Source organism: Schistocerca nitens, chromosome 2 (genome assembly GCF_023898315.1).
Source record: "Schistocerca nitens isolate TAMUIC-IGC-003100 chromosome 2, iqSchNite1.1, whole genome shotgun sequence".
NCBI classification, from domain to species: Eukaryota; Metazoa; Arthropoda; class Insecta; order Orthoptera; family Acrididae; genus Schistocerca; species Schistocerca nitens.
The window spans coordinates 241189440-241213299 of NC_064615.1; the positions used below are offsets into that span (position 1 = coordinate 241189440).

The 23860-nt window shown below is 44.6% G+C and overlaps 1 protein-coding gene across 1 annotated transcript in view; it reads right to left on the reverse strand.

Moving 5' to 3' along the window:
- Window positions 1-19198, reverse strand: part of LOC126235959 (protein 5NUC-like) — a 260942-nt gene extending 241744 nt beyond the window's left edge. Inside the window, exon 1 of the mRNA XM_049944931.1 lies at window positions 18816-19198. Within this exon, the coding sequence (XP_049800888.1) occupies window positions 18816-19190 (375 nt within the window). The 5' untranslated portion in view covers window positions 19191-19198. The remainder of the gene's footprint in view (window positions 1-18815) is intronic.
- Window positions 19199-23860: the final 4662 nt, after the last annotated feature.

The following is a 23860-nucleotide window of genomic DNA, read 5'->3' on the forward strand; positions in this document are numbered from 1 at the left end:
GCAATGACGCATAAACAGCATCTGATTGCCTCTCCCAGATTAGATACAGATCCAAGTGCTTTGGCATGCAGTACTATCCAGAGTTATATAGAAGCCTAAACTACTTCTACGTAAGAACTCCGGACAAAAAGTTAATCACTATGTGAGGATATGACATCAGAGACAAGCGTGCCCCAAGGGAGTGTGATAGGCCTTTCTCATCCTCTATAAACGTAACCGATCTGACGACCTGGGTGAACAGTAATTTGCAAACTATTTGCTGATGATACTGTGGTGCATGGAAAGGTGTCGTTGAGTCACTGTAGGAGAATACAATTTGACTTTAACCGAACTTACACTTCATGTGAAGGGTGATAGCTTGCTATAAATGTAGAAAAATGTAAATTAATGGCGATGAGTATGAAAAACAATGTTCGAATACAGTATTAGCGGTGTACTGCTTGCTACAGTCACGTCGATTAAATACGAGTATCTCGACGTAACGACACAAAGCAATGTGAAATGGAACGAGCATGTGACAATAGTGGTAGGGAAGGCGAATGGCTTACTCCGGTTTATTGGGAGGATTGTAGGAAATTGTGATTCATCTGCAAAGGAGGGGACAGAACACTAGTACTATCCGTTCTCGAGATCTGTTCGAGTTTTTGGGATGGCCACCAGGTAGGATTAAAGGAAGACATCGACGCAATTCAGAGGCGGGCTGCTAGATTTATTACCGAGAGGTTCGATCAGTATGCGATTATTAAGGAGATGCTTCGTGAACTACAGTGGAAATCCTTGGAAGGACGACAACGTTCTTTTCGCGGAACACTACTTTCGTCTGGCAATAACTGCCGTTTCTTTGATTGCTCGGTGAGGTGGCACATAGGAACGGTATTCTATTGAGTTGTAATGTACAACATTAATTAAAGTAGAGTACGACGTCGTACACAACAGTAAGTAAAGGTGAAGTGCAGCAACTGTTGTTGTAGTGCAACGTCGCAAGTTTTTCCGAGCGAACGTTTGTTTTAGGACAGCTTGCTCTATGTAACTTCGGGAGCTGACACCTAGCGGTCTACCCGGGAGACACACGTGCATCTGTCACTGCCTGCCGTGGGAAAGCTATTCAATGCCTCTCACTGAACGCGTACATTCACCACAATTTAGTCACGATTGCGTCTGTTCAGATTTACATTCGCTGCGAGGATCTAAATAAAGGATAGTAGTTTTTGTTTAACCGCTTTCAAAATTTGTATACTGCACTTTATTGTTAACAGAAAGACAAAATTTACTTTAAAATTAGAAAAACTACACTTACGAAAGGAAATTCGCCTGGGAACATTTATGACTTATTCTTGGTTGTCAGTTGAAATACTCACCTGAAGTATCAGGGTATAGAATTATTTAACTGAAATTTAAATTAAAAATTTCAAATACCTTACAATTTTCGTAGTATGAAATCTAGAATAAATACAGAAAAAAACTAATAAAATCAGCATTTATTTTAGTATGAGAGTGTGTATGTGGGACAGTCGTCAAATTTCAATATTGTATTATATACCGTCTTAAGTAACCTGCAAGAGTTACACAAGCCTGCCATGGGAAAATGATCGTAGGGGATTTACCCACTTCGTTGATGACGTATGTCTAGATGTGATTGCTATTGTAACAGCAGCCAGAAAGTCAGCTGGAGTAAAATCGTTATCTAAAGAATATTTCCAGAATTATTGTCTTTTCGTTTTCGTTTATTAAACATTACTTTAATATTAGCATGTCAGATTGACGCAAATCCGTCTGTGTATAAGGATTGGTGCAGACCAGTTTTAGCGCGAGTATGATCACGAGCGAGTATCCTGATTGGCAGTCAGTATGGTCAGCCAATCAGAATTGAGACGGTTCCCGCTCGTTATCTGATAGATATACTGGGAGTGAGGCTGGGAGAAGGGAGTCGCTCGCTAGCTTCGAACGCGGATGGTCATGTTAGTAGTGCCAGTAAAAATAATGTGTACGATGAAGAATTACTTAGTGTTTGAGATATTGGTGAGCTAAGTCGATAGCAGTTGCTGTTGAGGACTGCCTGGCGAAATTTCAGAGGTTTTGACTAAATCTGTTGGACAGATATTTGCATGTGAAACATTGGCCTTCATAGAATCCGTGTGTCACGTTTCAGTATTCAACTACTGAGCATTTTTGGCGAGCAGTTTCTTTTTTTAGAGATCCACAAGAACTCATATTAGTGCTGAAATTAATGACTGTGAAAACGCCGGCCGAAGTGGCCGAGCGGTTCTAGGCGTCACAGTCTGGAACCGCACGACCGCTACGGTCGCAGGTTCGAATCCTGTCTCAGGCATGGATGTGTGTGAAGTCCTTGGGTTAGTTAAGTCTAACTAGTTCTAAGTTCTAGGGGACTGATGACCTCAGAAGTTAAGTCCCATAGTGCTCAGAGCCATTTGAACCATTTCAACTGTGAAAACGCGTTTAATTTGGGTCGGGTTTTGACAGATTTCTGGCTGCTGTGCGTGTGAAATGTGTGTATGAATCGTGAACTGGAAGGAAATAGCCAGTAGTTTAAATTTGGACTGAATAGTACCTTTTCTTTCGTTATCAAGGACAAAATAAGCATTATTGTGTGGAAATTTCGGACATTATTTTCCAGAAGGCAATCCATTTTCTTACTGCCCGATAAAATTGGATGATAGTATTTCCACGGAACTTTCTTTCATAACTAGAGTTGTGCGGCCTCAGTACTTGTAGATATTAGGTGGTGTTTTTTATCAACGCTGCTTTTACATCATCTTGTAAGTATCGACGTTGCCGAGTGAAGGGGCATTGAGCAGACGCCGTTCTGAGGTATGTGAATTTTAATTTGCAGCCTGCACAGTGACAACGACGAATAGAAACGAGAAATTAAACCCCGACCCGCCACAGTAGGAAGCTGGACAGGAGCAGAAATTATTAGTGAACAAGTAACACAGCAAACAGGAGATTTACTTAACTTGTATTTCTCCAAGTGAACGAAGACTCGTTACAAATAATGCAACAAGACATAGATTCCAGCTCTCAATGTCAACAAGGAAAAGTCTGTACTGAAGCACAAACGGTGATGTCGGTGCACCGACTAGGCGGCATTTGCGCAGCCTTTTGTAGTGAAGTGGCTCCTTGCGCAAGTGCCGGCCGTCCTATATTATGGCGGCAGAGGGCGCTGATAGTACAGAGCTGCTGCAGGCGTGGCTCAGTGGAGGCGCACCATTGGATCCGCCAGATCCGGCTCAACAGCTACTGGCGTCAGAAGGAAGCTTGCAATTCCGTTACCAACACTCATATGCCGGTTGGGTGGTATCGATACGTGATACCACAGAAAATTCTTCAGTAACTTAAACATCTCATTGGTCCTAGGCTATGATGTTGACTCCTTCGCACGAGGTCATGACCTGGGGTAGAGCTCTTCCCAGCTTGCCTCTATATTGACCTCAGTGTGAGGCACTGCCATGCTCAGAGGGAGGTTCAAATGGCTCTGAGCACTGTGGGACTTAACTGCTGAGGTCATCAGTCTCCTAGAACTTAGAACTACTTAAACCTAACTAACCTAAGGACATCACACACATCCATGCCCGAGGCAGGATTCGAACCTGCGACCGAAGCGGTCGCGAGGTTCCAGACAGTAGTGCCTAGAACCGCTCGGTCACTTCAGCCGGCTCAGAGGGAGGATGTGGTCTTCTGGAGTGCTTCCCATTGGTTGTTGCGGATTGCAGTGAGCCCTCGCAAATGTCTGTGGTATTGATTCGCACTGCCGACTTTAGTGTGGCACCCCGGTCGCTTGACGACACCACACCACCAGTTCTAGCTTTGACAATACGCTCAGTCTGTCGATTAAGATATTCCAATGTTTGTTCAGGTACGCCATATACAATGGATGACACTCGTTAATCATTAGATCCCGTCGAACTCCAATTGAGGTTATATTGGTTGCCACGTTTTATCTGCTGTTCCAACAGTCCCAGAAATTTTGCTTTCGAATTGAGATCGGGTGATACAGTAGCCCAGTCGAGGTTCGATAGTGTTGTCAGAGTGTTCGCCTCATCGAGAACGTATGTGTGCAGCCCACGGAACACAGCTGTAGTCATCTTGGAAGACGGAAGTGTTAGCAGCATACTCGCTGTGAAGATGCAGAAGAAGGGTCACAGAGAAAGTGGCCCATGTTCACAGTAATCTGAATGAGCGGGCCCAAGTCATGGTACCATAAACGTTGCCTAAACATTACAGAACCATTCCAGCCTGGTCTGTACCATCTGCACACTGCGTGCTAAAGGCCTCATTAGGTTGCAGGTACATTCGACATCTCGCATCATTTCAATAATGGCACAATCATGACTCATTGGATCGCACTACACAGCTCCAGTCAGCTTCTTCCCAGTTTATGAACTGTTTTTTCCTCACTGAAGTTGTTGCAGCTTTATGTCAGCTATGAGCAATGTTTTCTATGACGTACCCGACTCCAAATGTCCATTGCATGTAGTTGCCTTCTCATTGTCCGCTCGGCAGTTGGTTAAGATCGGCCTGCATTCCGTGACAGCTGCAGATCGTGACTAGTTTGACGCCGAAAGTCATTGACAAGGCGTGACACTAGCCTCTATTCGCTTCCAGAAAACATCACCGAGCGGGGTGGCGCAGTGGCTAGCACACTGGACTCGCATTCGGGAGGACGACGGTTCAATCCCGCGTCCGGCCATCCTGATTTAGGTTTTCCGTGATTTCCCTAAATCGCTCCAGGCAAATGCCGGAATGGTTCCTTTGAAAGGGCACGGCCGAATTCCTTCCCTAATCCGATGAGACCGATGACCTCGCTGTCTGGTCTCCTTCCCCAAACAACCCAACCCAGAAAACATCGTTTTACATCCACACCCCCTTCTCGCATACGCGACTATATGTCAAGTGAAATAGTTTAACACTTACTGTGCAAACTCGCGGATAATGTTTGAGGTTAATATGAGCTACATTAACAAATTCTAGAATGGTTAACATACGAGGGGCGTTGGGTAAGTAATGCAACATTTTTTTCGGACAATTTAGGTTTAAGGATACAGGGTACTTATAAATGGTGTAAAAATCGAAATTTTTATGACTTTATTAAATTCTATAGACTAGTCTTTCCTGATTACATTGATACATACATTATAGGGTTTCAAATGAAAAATGACCATATGTACCAAATTTTAAAGTTACGTTCATGTATTCTCTACGCCCCCTTTATGTCTGTTACAGAAACCAGTATGTCCGAAAGAACAGATACCATCTTCATATATATATATATATATATATATATATATATATATATATATATATATATATATGTAGTTCAGACACATCGGCCATTTGACCATCTTCTTCTTCTGTGCGGATGCACAAACAGTGCCCGAACTCTTACAGGAATCGGCAGTAAAGCCTCGAGTAATGAGTATAATGGGCAAGGACACTATGAATATAGTGCAGGACAATAAGCTGCGATTGTGGGTCTCACGGGAGGCGTGCCAGAGATAAGTCCCTGCAGTCGCACTATCCTCTGTGTCGTCGGTGGCTCAGATGGATAGAGCGTCTGCCATGTAAGCAGAAGATCCCGGGTTCGAGTCCCGATCGGGGCACACATTTTCAACTCTCCCTGTTGATTTACGTCAACGCCTGTATGCAGCTAAGGGTATTCATTTCATTGTAATTACATTACCCAATGTCCACCGTTCCGTAGTTGGACCGCTTGAGTTACGCCATCAAGTCAATGGCGAACACTGAGAGTATTTACTGCCGTAATCACAGTGGACAGTGATGTTTCCTCCAGGCAAAGCATATGCGCTTTGCTCTTGGCTAGCGCACTAAGTATGAGTCAGAGACCCCACGTTCGTATTATTACCTATATCCAACAAGAATTCTGTACTTATTACTGAAACACCCAGTACAATTTGTTCAGGTGTTATGGCCTGGATCTCTCACTCAAAAGCCTGATGACGCTGACGCCAAGGTGGCATATAAAATTTTCTCAGACGATTGAACATTTGCTCGTTGCACCCCAGAACGGAGTTTGCTTGCACAGCGGAAGGCCTACTTTTTTACAATGATAAGTCTATTAAAACTGCAGAGGTTTGATAGAAAGTAGTTTGCACATTCTCGGAAGATAAGGTAATTACTTTCTCCCTTCCCTGTGCCAATTGCGAGTTCGGTGGTGAAAAAACGATAGCTGGCATGTCTCTAGACTCTTGAATTGTACCTTCATGGCATCTACAAGAGGTATACGTAGAAGGAGGCGGTGTAGGTAGCCTCTTCTAGAAATATTATAATTAAAGTTCAGCTACCACAGAAGTCCAATGTGGACTGTAACTATCGCATGGCAATGAAACTTTGTAGATATTCCAATGCGTTAATGCCGAATCGATTTACGCAGGAAAAAAAGTAGTTCCAATTTTGGCCACTAGGTGTAAATCTGGCGCTGCGAATGCAGCAAAGACATAGAGGCAAGTGGAATCCTGCCCACTCGTCTCTTATAAGAGGCCTAGGAAGCTGTTTTCTCGGACAACTAGTCAACATCAAGCAAATCATATTAATGGAGTTTATTACAGTAATTGAACTGACAACACTTAACTTTCGTTTCTAAATGATGGGTCGGAAGCAATTGGCGACATGCAAATAATAAGTGTCCTTTGCTAGATACAATTTCCATGCAAGCTAATCACGCAAGTTCATAAGCCACTGCTATCGTTAATATCACTGCGGCTCTTCTAGTGCGCGTCTTCTACTTTCCGGGTCTACTACTATTGCGCATCTTCTACTGTCCAGCCGTAGCTAGCCGGCCCGTCGCTTTTATTCTCTCCTTGTAGATGCCGCCCCTGTCTTGGTGACGTCCTAGTCAGCGTGCTATTGGCTGACGCCGTCTCACAGCCCTCTCTGCTGTATCATTCTTGATCTTCGTGCCGGCGCTTGTCGTTATGCCGGAACAAGACATGTGTCCGTACATAAAGGACTGGGAAAGGGCGATGGACAGGAATGGTCAAAGAAGTGTGAATGGCATAATGCTGATTTTATTGCTAACCACCGCTTACACAGTTTGTTCAATACGCGGTCCAGAGACACCGACGAGATGCCAACATCTGTAGTAAGACGTGACCAACAGCTGCTCGCAGCAGTTCCGGTGGAATCTGAGCAACGTGTTCCTGTATACTGACCTTCATCACAGGTAGAGACCGAACGGGTCCCTGGTAAAAGCGTTATTTTGATATCCCCAGAGCCAAGAGTCATATGGATTCAGATCAGTGACCTTGCAGGCCATACATCCGGAAATCGTCTGGATATAACAAGTTTGTGTAAAGTGTCATTAAGCAAATCTGTCACGGGCCGAGCGACATGAAGTGTGCCCCGTCTTCCATGAAATCAGTGGTTTCTACAGAGTTGTGCTCTTTCAAAGCAGGATTCACATGTTGTACAAGATGGTCTCGATAAGGTGCAGACGTCACGGTACGGAGAATAAAGGTTACTGTGAATCCGCACTACACAGTTACATATGGCGAGTGCAGTGGCTCTTCGTGCACAACACGCTCTTTAACAGTATCCCCAATTCGGCAGTACTGTGTATCTACTGTACTCCGTAGTACAAAAATGCCCGGCCATACGTCGTCGACTTCGATTTGCGACGAACACCGAGGAGATGATTCAGTTGCTCCATCGTCTGGATCTTGTATGGGTACCGCTGTAAAGTAGACCGCAAAACTTCCCGTACTGTTGACCACGGGATGGACAATTCTCGTGACACTGCACGAGCACTAGCGTTACCCGGGACACGTGTTGCGTGGTCAGTTACAGTAACAGAAACCTCGTTAGTAACTTCGAGTGGGATAGGACGCCTTCCTCTTCCAGGAGCCACTCCAAGCTCACCCGCGTTTCATCACCTTCTTTAAACCATTGACTGACATCGGACTACTCTTCAGACCTTTCAGTCGGCGATACTCTCTCAATGCAACGCTGTATAATTGCCGGCGTTCACATAACAGTTTCATTAACAGTGCACGCCCTCTCTTCTCGATAGCGGAACTGTTCACTCACGTTATTGTCTGTCAAATGTCAGCGGGGATGTCGTACTGTCATTGAAACAGCATACAGCACCAGATGTGCCCCTGGTGGCCAAATTTGGAACTAATTTTTTTTCCAGCTTATATCGGTTCCGCATTAACGTATCTGCCAAGTTTGGCTGCCAGAGGTTAATTACAGCCCAAACTGAACCTCCGCGGGTAGCTGCACTTTAATTATAATCACCCGGTACTCTGCCGGAATTTTAGCAGTAAAGCACACCGTAATGCATAATGTTTCTCTACAGTCAGTGGAGTTGGATGACGCTCTCTCTATTAGTAAAGGAACCTGTGACGAAACGTGCTACTATTGTAAGGATTTTCTTTATTGCCTCTATCAATACTAAGTGGTATAAGTCCCAAAATACCGATCAGTAATCCATATCTCGGTCGAACCAGCGTTTTGTCAGCGACCGCCTTCGTGCGTGGATTACACTTCCTGAGGAGTCTTTCAGTGACTCCCAGTGATGCATTTGCCTTTTCTGCGATTAGTTTTATGTGGTTTATGCTGCAAAGCGATGTAAACTGGCTCAAACCGTCAAATAGGGGAGACAAATGGAAGACTTGGATTTGTTGGGAGCGTTCTGGGTAAATGTGCGCAATTGTAAAGAAACCCAATGCGAGACACTAGTGCAACCAATTCTAGCAGTGTTCCACAGTACGAAGCCTTCATCAGGGTGGCATGTCAGCGTACACGAATTCAGAGAGCAGTTGCTAGGTGCGAAACATGTGAACAGTACGAAAGTGTCATATAGTTGCTCGGAGAATATAAATGGGTATCTTTGCAAGAAAGGTGACTCTTTCCGTGGAACTCTGATCAAAAAATAGTTCAAATGGCTCTAAGCACTATGGGACTTAAAGTCTGAGGTCATCAGTCCCCTAGACTTAGAACTACTTGAACCTAACTACCCTAAGGACATTACACGCATCCATGCCCGAGGCAGGATTCGAACCTGCGACCGTAGCAGCAGCGCGTCTCCGGGCTGAAGCGCCTAGAACCGCTCGGCCACAGCGGCCGGCGAACCGTGATAACCAAATTTAGGGAAACTGTATTCAAGGAAGATTGTGCAACTATTCTTCGTCGTCCATTGTAATTCTCGCTTAGGGATTATGAGGATAAGATAAGAGAGATTAGTGTGTGTGTGTGACGATGCATAGAGACAATCGTGTCCCTCTAGGTCCATACGTGAGTGGAAAACGGCAGAAATATTGGTACAAAGTGTGTTCCACCCGTCACTGTATCCTGGTTTGCGTAATGAACATGGGGATGTACGTACATAACGTAATCGCATATTAGGTATCTATCTTTTGGAGGCACTACATAGAGAACGACACATGAACAATGGCCAAGCCTGGGAAGATGTCGAAGGCATTTGACGCATTGTTTTACACAGAAGAACGTTAAATCAATTACATTCGCCCATGAAATAGAAAATAAGGAAATGCTTAATGCTGTAGACGGGCCCTGGTTTCGTGTTGTAAAGGAAAGAGGTTATGATCTGTCAGGTACTGCAAAGAAAATAGAATGACATACTCTTCTTACGTAGATACACTAAGATCAAGATATTTGTACACAATTAGAAGAAATGAACGACCGCCGAACAACGATGTTAGAGGCCGAGCTATTTATTTGTACGAAATAAGCGATATATTCACAGTGAAAGGCAGCGGAAGGAGCAAGGTACAAACTGTTGATGCGATTCTGTTTGTTTTACAGAACCGAATATGTGGTCTTTTCCAAAAGTAAGGGAGGGTCCATTGGCAGAGAATCACAAATCATTTGAATAATTTCTTGTGTTGTTGTCCTTTTAAAGGGACCAACTGTAGCATTGCCGACTCTGTTTGATGTACGTTAAGTGGGTCATTCACATCTTCAAGCGCTTTGTAGTATCCATGCCTTGTCGGCAGTAGAAACTGAAATTGTGAGAGGTATTTTTATATTCGTGTTTTGTCTCAGTAATACCTTGTTTGCTGCCCCTTTTTACACAGGTATATTACATCGACAAACGTGGGGCCTCTCTTTACTGTGAAACTTAAATGCAAGACAACGAGGTAATGCAGGTTCTCATACCTTTACTTTTTGTATCTTGAGGACTGCTGAAAATGGAATTCGGTACGATAAATGCCCAGTGCTAAAATAATGTCCGCTGACGATACTGATGTCTAGTGGCAAGACCGTCATCGGCTGATCGTAAGAAAAAGAAGAAGGATTTGGACAAACTTTGCGCTTCGCGTAACGAATGACAGCTCTAACGTTGATAACTGCAAGATAATACTTGTGACGATGGACCTGATAGTATATGATTCCAAGATTAGCGATGAACTTCTTGAGCATCTCACATTGTACATGTCGTGCTAAGAAGCGATATGAAATAGGCCGATCACGTATATATCGGTAGAAGGGAACGTGACTGGATCGCTTTGATTTGTTGTAATGGTTTTGGGGAAGTACGGAGCATCTGTAAACGAAGATTCGAACAAGAGTCTAGTGCGACCAATTCTGGTAGATTGTCCAAAGAATGAATTCAAGGCGCGTAGCTATGATTGTAATAGGACAAGATACAGCGGTGGCATAAAAACATGAAAATCGTAACTCATAAATACAGATGCAAGCCAAGGCCGCAGGTTGCGCCGTTGTATTTGACCGCTAACGGCACCTGTGCAGTGTCCTCAATAAGCTATAAGCGTCTGTCGTATTCAGAACATTGTTCTGTGTAGTCGCGAGTGCGTTAAGTCTTAAGCAGTGAATTCGTGTAGAGGACAGATTGTTGACGCTTGTAGGACGGGTGCTTCCGTTAGCAAGTTAGCCAGAGTGTTTGGTATTTCAAGAGGCAACGATCGAAGAGTTATACCGCACACACAAAAGCGGAAAGAAGTCTTCCGCTCAGTCACAACACGGAGTGTGTATGTTGAGTGAACGTGACGGACGTTCATTGGAGAATATAGTAACGAAAAATATGAAGACGACAGCTGCAAAAGCACTGCAGAACTGAACGTCGCACTCTAGAACCCTGACAGCTCAAAAAAATAAATAAAGAAATAAAAAACATGGAGGGAGTTCTGTAAGCAGGGCGAGCTGAAATTCCAAAACCACTCAACAGTGATGCAAACGCTCGTAACAGGAAAATGTGGTGCCAAAACCGTAAAAACTGGACATGGAGCAATCGAAAGTAGTCATTTGGTCGGATGAGACTCGTTTCACAAAGTTTTCAAAATCTGGGCCAGTGTACGTCCTAAGAGTCAAACATTTCAGGGGTCTGGGTGATGATTTTGGCCACATTGTTACTGTGCAAGGTTGTATTGCCGCCAAGGAGTGTGTGACTATTTTCGGTTGATCGCATCCAATGGTGAAGCTGTATTCCAAAACGACAGGGCCCCTGTTCACAGAGGTTGAATCGTCCAGGACTGGTTTTGTGACCACGAGAATGAATTGTCGCATCTTCCCTGGCCACCTCAGTCATCAAATCTCAATATTAATGAGCCTTTGTGGTCTACATCTACGTGGATGCACCGCAGTCCACCAGTCGGTGCGTGGCGGACGGTACCCCGTACCAATACTAGTCATTTGTTTTCCTATTCCACTCGCAAATAGAGCGGGGGAATAACGACTTTCTATATTCCTCCATTTGAGCCATAATTTCTCGTAGGCATTACGCTAAATGTGTGTCGGCAGCAGTAGAATATTTATTTTCGGTCATAATGGCTACGTTTGTGAACCGTGAGTGTGTGGGATAATTATTTATTTCTAATTTCTGCTACTAGTCACTTTTATTTGTTTTTTGTTTAATCTAACATAATACAACGCGTTTCGAACATCTTCTGTTCATCATCAGGCGTTTATACACACATACATACAGAGAAATGTTGCTTAAAAATAAATTGTCTTAAACTAAATGAACCTAGAAAATTTTGTTCTAGGTTAATTTAGTTTAAGACAATTTATTTTTAAGCAACATTTCTCTTTATGTATAAACGCCTGATGATGAACAGAACATGTTCGAAACGCGTTGTATTATAACAGATTAAACATAAAACAAATAAAAGTGACTGATAGCAGAAATTACAAATAAATAATTGGGCAGTAGAATAGTTCTGCAGTCAGCTTCAGATGCTGATTCTCTAAATTTTCTCGGTAGTGTTCCGCGAAAAGAACTTCTCATTCCCTCTAGGGATTCCCGTCTGCGTTCCCAAAGCTTGTCCGTAACACTTATGTGTTGTTCGAACCTATCAGTAACAAATCGGGCAGCCCGACTCTCAATTGCTTCGATGTCTACTTTGGAGAGAACGGCGCGTGATCATTAATCCACCTCCATCATCGTCACGTGAACTTGTCACTATTTTGCAGAAAGAATGGTTTAAGATTTCCTCTAAAACCCTACAGGACTTGTATTTATCCATTCTGAGACAACTAGAAGTTGTTTTGAATTCCAGCCGTTTTCATACACTGTATTAGACATGATAAGGTGTTTTGCCTTTGGTGTTTGCATATTTCTGTCCCTCCGCTGTAGCTCTTATGATGGGGAACATAAATGGGAATCCTTGAAAGAATGACGACGTAGTTCTCGCGAAAATATGTTGGGTAAGTTTAGAAGGGCTGTATTCGAAGACGTCTGTGTGGCTATCGTGGTCCCACTATCGCACATCCGGCGTGGGGTTCAGGAGAGGGAAGTGATGAGTGCTGTTGTCAGGAGATCTCAAATCGAATCTATATTTCTCATTTTCCTCTAGTCAAATTCCGTGCCTAAGGAGCATCGTTTCAGCTGTGCGACTGGATTCGTGTTATCCTGTCACAGTTCGTAGTAATTGATGGGGCGTCATGGAGAGGAACAGAAGTGATATGTGGTGTTTCCCACGGAAGCGTTATAAGCCCTCTTTTCTTAATCAAGACTGGTCAAAGAAAACCATCGTAACGACCGGGAGAGCGGTGTGCTGACCCCACGCCCCTCCTATGTGCATCCTCAGCTGAGGATGACACGGCGGTCGGATGGTCCCGATGGGCCACTTGTGGCCTGAAGATGCAGTGCTTTTTGTTAATCAAGACAAACGACTCAGGAGACAATCTGAACAGCCCTCTTAGATTATTTGCCGGTGATGCTGACAGTTACCGTACAGTAAAATCATTATAAGATCGATAGGAATTAGAAAATGACTTAGAGAATACATCTGTATGGTGCGAAAGTGGCAGTTGATCCTGAGCAATAAAAAGTGTGAGGTCTTACACATGAATACTAAAAGGAATTTGTTAAATTTCGGTCATACCATAAATAACACAAATCTAAACTTAATACCTAGGGATTACAATTACGAACAACTTAAATTGAATCGATCACATAGACAGCTTTATGGGTAAGGTGAACCAAAGACTGCATTTTATTGGCAGGACAGAAGATGTCACAAACGCACTAAATGGACTGCCTTCACTACGCTTGTCTGTCCTCTGCGAGAGAAATTCTGTGGGGTGTGAGATTCTTAGCAGATAGGACTGACGGGGGCCATCGAAAATATTGTATTTTTAGGGTTCCGAACCTCAGTCGGTAAAAACGAAACAATTACAGAATCACTTTGTCTGATTGTTAACACCCCTATTTCTCAGGAACAAGTAGAGATATCAAGCTGAAATTTACGCCACATACTAAGGTCTACGTTCCCTTGGCGGTGTGAAAAATTTAAGCTTCTAAGTCATGCACTCGAATGTAGAATGGAGGCTTTCACGACCGGGTGACATGGCTGTTGATATACTTTCCGGGATGTGAGGTCGTGGTCCAAGAACTTTTCTTCTCCTTACGTTTCGTCCAGAACTGCGCTGGACTTCCTCAGAGGCGCTGCTCCGCTGAGTCTTGCCGGCAAGACTCAGCGGAGCAGCGCCTCTGAGGAAGTCCAGCGCAGTCCTGGACGAAACGTAAGGAGCAGAAAAGTTCTTGGACCACGACCTCACATCCCGGAAAGTATATCAACAGCCATGCACTCGAATGATATGGCCATATATGTCACATATTTTGACACTCGCAAACTCACTCAAATGTTCAAATGTGTGTGAATTCCTAAGGGACCAAACAGCGGAGGTCATTGGTCCCTAGACTTACACACTACTTAAACTAACTTATGCTAAGAACAACACACTCGCCGATGCCCGAGAGAGGACTCGAACCTCTGGCGGGAGGGGTCGCGCAAACCATGACATGGCGCTTCAAACCGAACGGCCACTCCGCGCGGCGCTAACTCACTCAGCAGTACCTTTAGATGAGATATCTGTAGATATGCCGAGCTTAGTAGTCTAGCGGTAAAGCGCGTGCCTAGAAACAGAGAGGTCGCGGGATCGAGTTTTGGTCACATCACCGACTGGTCTTCGTTTTAATCTAGTCTTCACCTCTTATCCATGTGCGAAGTCGCTGGAACCAACGCGTGGTTCCGATTCCACATTAAGCTGTAGATAGCCTTTGCTCGGTTGGATAATTGAGGTATGTTACGGGCACGCAAGTCGCGAACTAGAGTCCAAAAGAAAGACTTGAACCAGACCATTGATCCACACAAACTTATTATTACTATAACCTACATAAATAATTAAATTTTTACCGAATGCTCAGAGCGCGAGTAATAATACTCGAACATGTCCGGTTTCTACTATCGAGAAACAGAAACGGGTATGACATGGGAATTGGGGTATCGATCATTAAAAGAACGGCGTTTTTCGTTGTGGCGAGATCTTTTCACAAAATTTCAGACACCATCTTTTTTTCTTCAAATGCGGAAATATTTAGTTAACTCCCATCTACATAGGCGGAACAGACCATCATAATAAAATAAGAGTAATTAGAACTCGCACGGAAAGATTTAGGTATTCATGTGTTACAAGTGCTTTTCGAGAGCGGATCTGTCGAGGTATAGTCTGAAAGTAGTTCTGCGAACCCCTTGCGAACTGCTTTGGATGTGAATTGAAGAGCAGTGATGCACATCTAGACAGATCTTTCTTCCTCGTAAGTAAGCGCATGGAACAGGACAGGGAATCGCTAATATTGGTACGAATTACCCTCCGCTATGCACAGTAAAGTGGCTGGTGGATATACAGGGTGCTCGGAAATTCCCATTACAAACTTCTAGGGCTTGTAGAGAAGAGTGAGTACATAATATTTTGAATAGGAACACTTGTCCGCAAACGTCATCCAACGACGCCACATAGGCGCCGGCGCCTGTAAATGTATGTAGACACAGGCTGATTTCGTGATGGTGTTAGAAACTTTCAAGAATGATGGAGAAGGACAATGTATCAACTTGAGGTAAGGGTCCCTCTACCGCAAACGAACAATTCGAAAGTTGTAATCGGAAACCGTTCTGATATCTCTGACGGTGGAATACATGTACTGGTACTGCTATTGGTAAGATCGTAGAGTAGGAAAACAATAAAAAAATGTCTAGCAAACACGGGTTCTAAAATGCAATGCCTTAAGAGCTATGAGCACTTGTTCTTCGCTGGTGTGAGACGAAAAATGGTTCAAATGGCTCTGAGCACTATGGGACTCAACTGCTGAGGTCATTAGTCCCCTAGAACTTAGAACTAGTTAAACCTAACTAACCTAAGGACATCACACACGTCCATGCCCGAGGCAGGATTCGAACCTGCGACCGTAGCGGTCTCGCGGTTCCAGACTGCAGCGCCAGAACCGCGCGGCCACTTCGGCCGGCTGGTGTGAGACGCATCTCCACTATTGAACAAGTGCTCAAATTTCTTAAGGTATGCAGTTTGGAACCTATGTTCACTAGACATTTTTTCTCTTTAAGTTCCATACCCTACAATCTTAGCAACAACAGTACTGGTACATGTATTCCACTGTCAGAGGTACCAGAGCGGCTCTAGATTACAACTTTCGAGTCGTTCCTTTTCGGTACAGGGACTCTTACTTCAAATTGACACTTTAATCTTCTCCGTCATCGAAAGTTTGTAGCATCATCACGAAAAAGCCCTGTATATATACCCATTTACAGGCGCCATCACCTATAGTTTTGACTCTGTTGTGTCGTTGGGTGGCGTTTCTCGACATATTTTTATTTATTTATTTATGCATTTATTTTACCAGGCAAGATTAGGGCCTTCAGGCCCTCTCTTACACCTAACCACGCCGGCCGCGGTGGTCTAGCGGTTCTAGGCGCGCAGTCCGGAACCGCGCGACTGCTACGGTCGCAGGTTCGAATCCTGCCTCGGGCATGGATGTGTGTGATGTCCTTAGGTTAGTTAGGTTTAAGTAGTTCTAAGTTCTAGGGGACTGATGACCACAGATGTTAAGTCCCATAGTGCTCAGAACCATTTGAACCATTTTTGAACCTAACCAGGCCTACTCGGATTGAACGAGTTTCGGTTTGTACAGAACATTATGGACATACCAGGTTATACAGTATTAATGTTAAAGAAAAAATAGAGATTATAACAGTAATACAAGGATAATTAAGACAATCAAAAAATAATTATAACAATCAAGGATAATAATAATGATAGTAATGACTATATATATGAAAGTAAACATATTTTTCTATTATGAATCTTAGTCCTATTGCTAGTTGGGAATTTTCTCATTATGTTCTTGCAGCTTGTGAGTTATTCACATCGAGCAGAGACGATAGAATGGGGTGAAAGAGATATAGAAGAGGTAGCTAGGTTAGAGGAAGAGAAATAGAATGATAAAATTTGAAACTATGATGGAGAGGAGAAAGAAAGAGATGAGAGGGGCACAACAATGGTGGCTATACCGTCCCTAATATGTAAGACTTGAGTTCCCTCTTGAATGTTGAGTGGTTCTGGATGAGACGCAGATCACAGGGGAGCGCGTTCCATAGTCGTGTGGCTGAGATGGAGAATGACACGCAGAAAGATTTTGTGTTATGTAAAGGTACAGCCAAGATGCTAGACGTATCCGATCCGGTATTGCGGTTGTGGAATGATGATAGGTGTTTAATGTGAGAAGATAAGTATTGGGGGCACCAGTGACTAAGAAATCGATGAAGTAAGCACATCGTGTGGAGATCGTGTTCCTTATGTGGGCGTATCAAACCTAGCAGGGAGTGTGAAGGACTGATATGATCATACAACCGTGTATTGCACACGTCCATTGGAACTACTGACGGCCTTGGGAGAGCCAGTCCTGACAAAACTCTACCATCTGGTGAGCAAGATGTATGAAACAGGCGAAATACCCACAGACTTCAAGAATAATATAATAATTCCAATCCCAAAGAAAGCAGGTGTTGACAGATGTGAAAATTACCGAACTATCAGTTTAATAAGTCACAGCTGCAAAATACTAACGCGAATTCTTTATAGAAGAATGGAAAAACTAGTAGAAGCCGACCTCGGGGAAGATCAGCTTGGATTCCGTAGAAATGTTGGAACACGTGAGGCAATACTGATCCTACGACTCATCTTAGAAGCTAGATTAAGGAAGGGAAAACCTACGTTTCTAGCATTTGTAGACGTAGAGAAAGCTTTTGACAATGTTGACTGGAATACTCTCTTTCAAATTCTGAAGGTGGCAGGGGTAAAGTACTGGGAGCGAAAGGCTATTTACAATTTGTACAGAAACCAGATGGCAGTTATAAGAATCGAGGGGCATGAAAGGGAAGCACTGGTTGGGAAGGGAGTGCGACAGGGCTGTTGCCTCTCCCCAATGTTATTCAATCTGTATATTGAGCAAGCAGTGAAGGAAACAGAAGAAAAATTCGGAGTAGGTATTAAAATCCATGGAGAAGAAATAAAAACTTTGAGGTTCGCCGATGACATTGTAATTCTGTCAGATGTCTGTGTGATGTCCTTAGGTTAGTTAGGTTTAAGTAGTTCTAAGTTCTAGGGGACTGATGACCTCAGATGTTAAGTCCCATAGTGCTCAGAGCCATTTTGTAGACTGGCAATGGCAAGGAAAGCGTTCCTGAAGAAGAGGAATTTGCTAACATCGAGTATAAATTTAAATATCGGGAAGTCATTTCTGAAAGTATTTGTATGGAGTGTAGCCATGTATGGAAGTGAAACATGGGCGATAAATAGTTTGGATAAGAAGAGAATAGAAGCTTTTGAAATGTAGTGCTACAGAAGAATGCTGACGATAAGATGGGTAGATCACATAACTAATGAGGAAGTATTGAATAGGATTGGGGAGGAGAGAAGTCTGTGGCACAACTTGACTAGAAGAAGAGATCGGTTGGTAGGACATGTTCTGAGACATCAGGGAATCACCAATTTGGTACTGGAGGGCAGCGTGGAGGGTAAAAATCGTAGAGGGAGACCAAGAGATGAATACACTAAGCAGGTTCAGAAGGATGTAGGTTGCGGTAAGTACTGGGAGATAAAGAGGCTTGCACAGGATAGAGTAGCGTGGAGAGCTGCATCAAACCAGTCTCAGGACTGAAGACCACAACAACAACAACAACATCTAACGCAAGCATTCATCACTATTCAAAGCGTTATGGAGTCACTCCCCTCCACAAGTCCTAGAAGTTTGTAACGGGAATACCCGAAAACCCTGTGTATGTAGACGGAGGTATGATAACTGTCAGTTTATAGCGGAGTGACAAGTGTCCTAAGATGGTGCCATTTAAGTCATTAGAAGTGGAACGAAAATTGAACCCTGCGGGACTACATTCTTGATTTCTGCCTCGTCACAACAGTATTCCGCCTCCGAGAATCGTTTGCAATACTTGGCATCTCTTTCTTTTTTAAGTGTGAGAGGTGGCGGTGTAGCGTATACTCACGGAGGCATTGGGATGCAGCAGGTTGAGCATGGCGGCGACGATGCGCCACTTGTGCACGGTGAACCAGACGGTGCCCTGGTAGGTGTCGCCGGCTACCAAGAAGAGCACGTGCGGCGCGGTCGTGTCCTCGGCGGCGCGGCGACGCGCTCCGCGGACCACGTGGGCGACGCGCGCGAACCCACCGTAGCAGTGGCGCTCGTCGCCGCGCCGGCACTTGCCGTTCGACCGGCTCGTCTGCTCGAAGCGCGCGTGCATGTCGTTGGTGTGCAGCAGCGTCAGCGACACGTCGCCCCCGCCGCCGGCCGGGGCGGCAGCGGCAGCCGCCAGACACAGCCATAGTGCGACGGCGGCCACGGCGGCTGTCGGCGAACGCATGGCTCCTGGTACTGCCGGCTGGCTGATCCACCCGTTCCGCAAGGCCGCCCGTAAGGCAACTCGCGGCCGCCACTGCGCATGCGCCATTCATTTCTGCCCCCACCGCTGCTCTGACCTACCGCACTGGCAGAGCGCGAGCGCCCGGCTGCAGACGTGGGCGCACCGGTCACAATTCGCGGCCAAACCTTCCGTATCTCTTTTACGCTAGGTTTACGTCAAGGCCGTGCGCAATCGACAGGCGTCATTTCGGTGTTTCTCTTACGTTTTCAGTACAATGAATTATGTAGGCAGCTATGTGAGGCCATCCTCGACGGACACGGATGTCTGCAGGAACAGTGAAACACCTATCTACATCTACATTTATACTCCGCAAGCCACCCAACGGTGTGTGGCGGAGGGCACTTTACGTGCCACTGTCATTACCTCCCTTTTCTGTTCCAGTCGCGTATGGTTCGCGGGAAGAACGACTGTCTGAAAGCCTCCGTGCGCGCTCGAATCTCTCTAATTTTACATTCGTGATCTCCTCGGGAGGTATAAGTAGGGGGAAGCAATATATTCGATACCTAATCCAGAAACGCATCCTCTCGAAACATGGCGAGCAAGCTACACCGCGATGCAGAGCGCCTCTCTTGCAGAGTCTGCCACTTGAGTTTGCTAAACATCTCCGTAACGCTATCACGGTTACCAAATAACCCTGTGACGAAACGCGCCGCTCTTCTTTGGATCTTCTCTATCTCCTCCGTCAACCCGATCTGGTATGGATCCCACACTGATGAGCAATACTCAAGTATAGGTCGAACGAGTGTTTTGTAAGCCACCTCCTTTGTTGATGGACTACATTTTCTAAGGACTCTCCCAATGAATCTCAACCTGGTACCCGCCTTACCAACAATTAATTTTATGTGATCATTCCACTTCAAATCGTTCCGCGCGCATACTCCCAGATATTATACAGAAGTAACTGCTACCAGTGTTTGTTCCGCTATCATATAATCATACAATAAAGGATCCTTCTTTCTATGTATTCGCAATACATTACATTTGTCTATGTTAAGGGTCAGTTGCCACTCCCTGCACCAAGTGTCTATCCGCTGCAGATCTTCCTGCATTTCGCTACAATTTTCTAATGCTGCAACTTCTCTGTATACTACAGCATCATCCGCGAAAAGCCGCATGGAACTTCCCACACTATCTACTAGGTCATTTATATATATTGTGAAAAGCAATGGTACAATAACACTCCCCTGTGGCACGCCAGAGGTTACTTTAACGTCTGTAGACGTCTCTCCATTGATAACAACATGCTGTGTTCTGTTTGCTAAAAACTCTTCAATCCAGCCACACAGCTGGTCTGATATTCCGTAGGCTCTTACTTTGTTTATCAGGCGACAGTGCGGAACTGTATCGAACGCCTTCCGGAAGTCAAGGAAAATAGCTTCTACCTGGGAGCCTGTATCTAATATTTTCTGGGTCTCATGAACAAATAAAGCGAGTTGGGTCTCACACGATCGCTGTTTCCGGAATCCATGTTGATTCCTACAGAGTAGATTCTGGGTTCCCAAAAACGACATGATACGCGAGCAAAAAACATGTTCTAAAATTCTACAACATATCGACGTCAGAGATATAGGTCTATAGTTTTGTAACAAAACGCAAGAATGCCGGACATTTGCCAAGCCGGATATTTGCCACACTTGCCCCTTCTCCAGGTAGCGACCCCTCAGGTAAGGGACGCCCTTCCTTCTTCTGTCCGCTTTCAAACCGCCGTCTCCACATCTTACTCGATACAACCAATACTTAAGGGACCTTCTTCTTCGACATCTAGGCCAAATATAGAGCTTCTTTTCCGAAATAGAAATATTTATAACTTTTGGGAAACGAAAGCAATACCGACGATTATGTCAGTATATAATTAGTTCTGCCAAGTATACATATAGGTCCCTCTGTCTCTACGGTAGCTTCCTTTCACGCTTACTGATTGCGATAGAAACAGTCCATCGCCATGGGAGCAACAACAAAGGGACGATGTGAAGAGAATGCGAATGTACACTAATCATTTCTTTTTGATCACTGCATTTGTGCCTGCTTTAATTACTACAACTGCATGCCCAAAAGACAATAAGGAAAGAAGAAATGGGTATGTGAATGTTTGGAAAGAAGAACGACATACTCCGTATTAATTTACTCTCTAATATGCGATATCCCTTGCGGCGAAACATTAGTTAATGAAGTTTAGCGGGACAATGTTCAAAACATGACTGGAAAATACGTTCACTAAATAGAGATAAGATCATCAATGATTGACATGTCATCTAAAGTCGACATACAATTTTAAAATGTTAGAAATAAGGAAATGAAGTAATACAGAATGCTATGCTTGTAACGTAGCTGCCGTAGGAGCACCGAAAAAGGCAAGTATAATTTAGACGAACGCAAAATCTCCAAGATTGGCGAAGTTTTACTGAGGCTCGAGATTTGGTGCGGATTTCAATGCGAGATGCATTTAATAGTTTCCACAATGAAACTCTTTCTAGAAATGTGGCGGAAAATCCAAAGAGATTCTGGTTCTATGTTAAGTAAACCAGCGTAAAGGCTCAGTAAGCGATGAGGAGGAGGAGGAGGAGGGGGAGACAAGGGACCCAACCCTTCGGAGCAGGTAAAATCGTGCAAATGTCCGGCGTGGTAAATGTCCGCTCACCAAACGCAAGAAGATCTGCAGAGAATCACTATTGGTTCAATGATTAGCAGTTGACCTTGAAAGTAAATACACCGTGATGACAAAAGACGTGGGAGGGCTATATGCACATATTCTTATAATAAATAGACTGTTAGAGAAACTACAGTGGCCGGTCGCTGTGGCCGAGCGGTTCTAGGTGCTTCAGTCTGGAACCGCGCGACCGCTACGGTCGCAGGTTCGATTCCTGCCTCGGGCATGGATGTGTGTGATGTCCTTAGGTTAGTTAGGTTTAAGTAGTTCTAAGTTCTAGGGGACTGATGACCTCAGATGTTAAGTCGCATAGTGCTCAGAGACAAACTACAGCGTTTGATATTTGTTACACTCAACACTTACCACACCATGTAGTCGCTACGGTCGCAGGTTCGAATCCTGCCTCGCGCATGGATGTGTGTGATGTCCTTAGGTTAGTTAGGTTTAAGTAGTTCTACTTTCTAGGGGACTGATGACCTCAGATGGCTCAGAGGCATTTGAACCACTTGAACACAACTTAGTATTTAATTCTGTGTCTCACATTAGCATGCACATTGTGGTTCCTACCCAATATATTGATCGAGTCTTGTAGGGATGTACACTCTCGGAACTTACAAACAGGAGACCATAACGTGATGCTGAATGCCTCTCTTGCTGTGTCTGCCATTGGAGTTGGATGAGCATCTAATGGTTCAAATGGCTCTGCGCACTATGGGACTTAACATCTGAGGTCATCAGTGCCCTAGAACTTAGAACTACTTAAACCTAACTAACCTAAGGAAATCCATACCCGAGGCAGGATTCGAACCTGCGACCGTAACGGTCGCGCGGTTCCAGTCTGAAGCGCCTAGAACCACTCGGCCATCCCGGCCGGCCGATGAGCATCTCCACATCGCTTTTGAGCCTACTAAATGAACATGTAACGAAACGTGCTGCTTTTTCTTTTCATCTTCTATATTTCCTCTGTCAGTCTTATTTGGTACGGATCCCATGCCGACGAGCAGTATTCAAGAGTTGGTTGAACGAATGTTTTGTAAGCTGCTTCTTTTGCTGATGGATTGCACTTCCTGAGGATTCTTACAATGAATCTCAGCCTGGCATGTTCCTTACTGGCAATTAATTTTATGTGATCGTTCCACACCAAATCGCTCCGTATGCGTAATCCTAGATATTTTATGGAATTGTCTGCTGAAGGAAGGTAGAAGGAAGGAATATTGAGTTTAACATCCAGTCGTCATCGAGTTCGTCAGAGACGGAGCTCAAACTCGGATCGTGTCGAGGCTGGAGGAGGAAATCGGCCGTGCCCTTTCAAAGAAACCATCCCGGTATTTCCCTGGAGCGATTTAGAGAAGGAAAACTTAAATCTGGATGGTCGGACGTGGGTTTGAGCCAACGTCCTCCCGAATGGAAATAATTGCTTTCAGTGGTCGTTCAGCAATTTTGTAATCATAAAGGGTCTCTCTGTCTGTGTATTCGCAATACATTATATTTGTTTATGTTGAGAGTTAATGGCCGCTCCCTGCTCCGTAGTGGCCGAGCGGTTCTAGGCGCTTCAGTCTGGAACCGCGCAACCACTACGGTCGCAGGTTCGAATCCTGCCTCGGGCATGGATGTGTGTGATGCCCTTGAGTTAGTTAGGTTTAAGTAGTTCTAAGTTCTAGGGGACTGATGACCTCAGATGTTAAGTCCCATAGTGCTCAGAGGCCAGCTCCCTGCTCCAATCGTCGACCCTCTGCAGGTTTTCCTGCCTTACGCTACAATTTTCTAGCGTTGCGGCTTCTCTGTGTACAGCAGCATCATCCGTGAAAAGCTTCATGCAACTTCCGACGTAACCTACTAGCTCGCTCATATACATTGTGAAAAGTAGTGATTGTATAACACTCGCCTGGTCACCCACCCCCCCTCCCCCTCTTCCTCCACCAAGTTACTTTTACGCCTGAAGACTTCTCTCCGTTCAGAATGA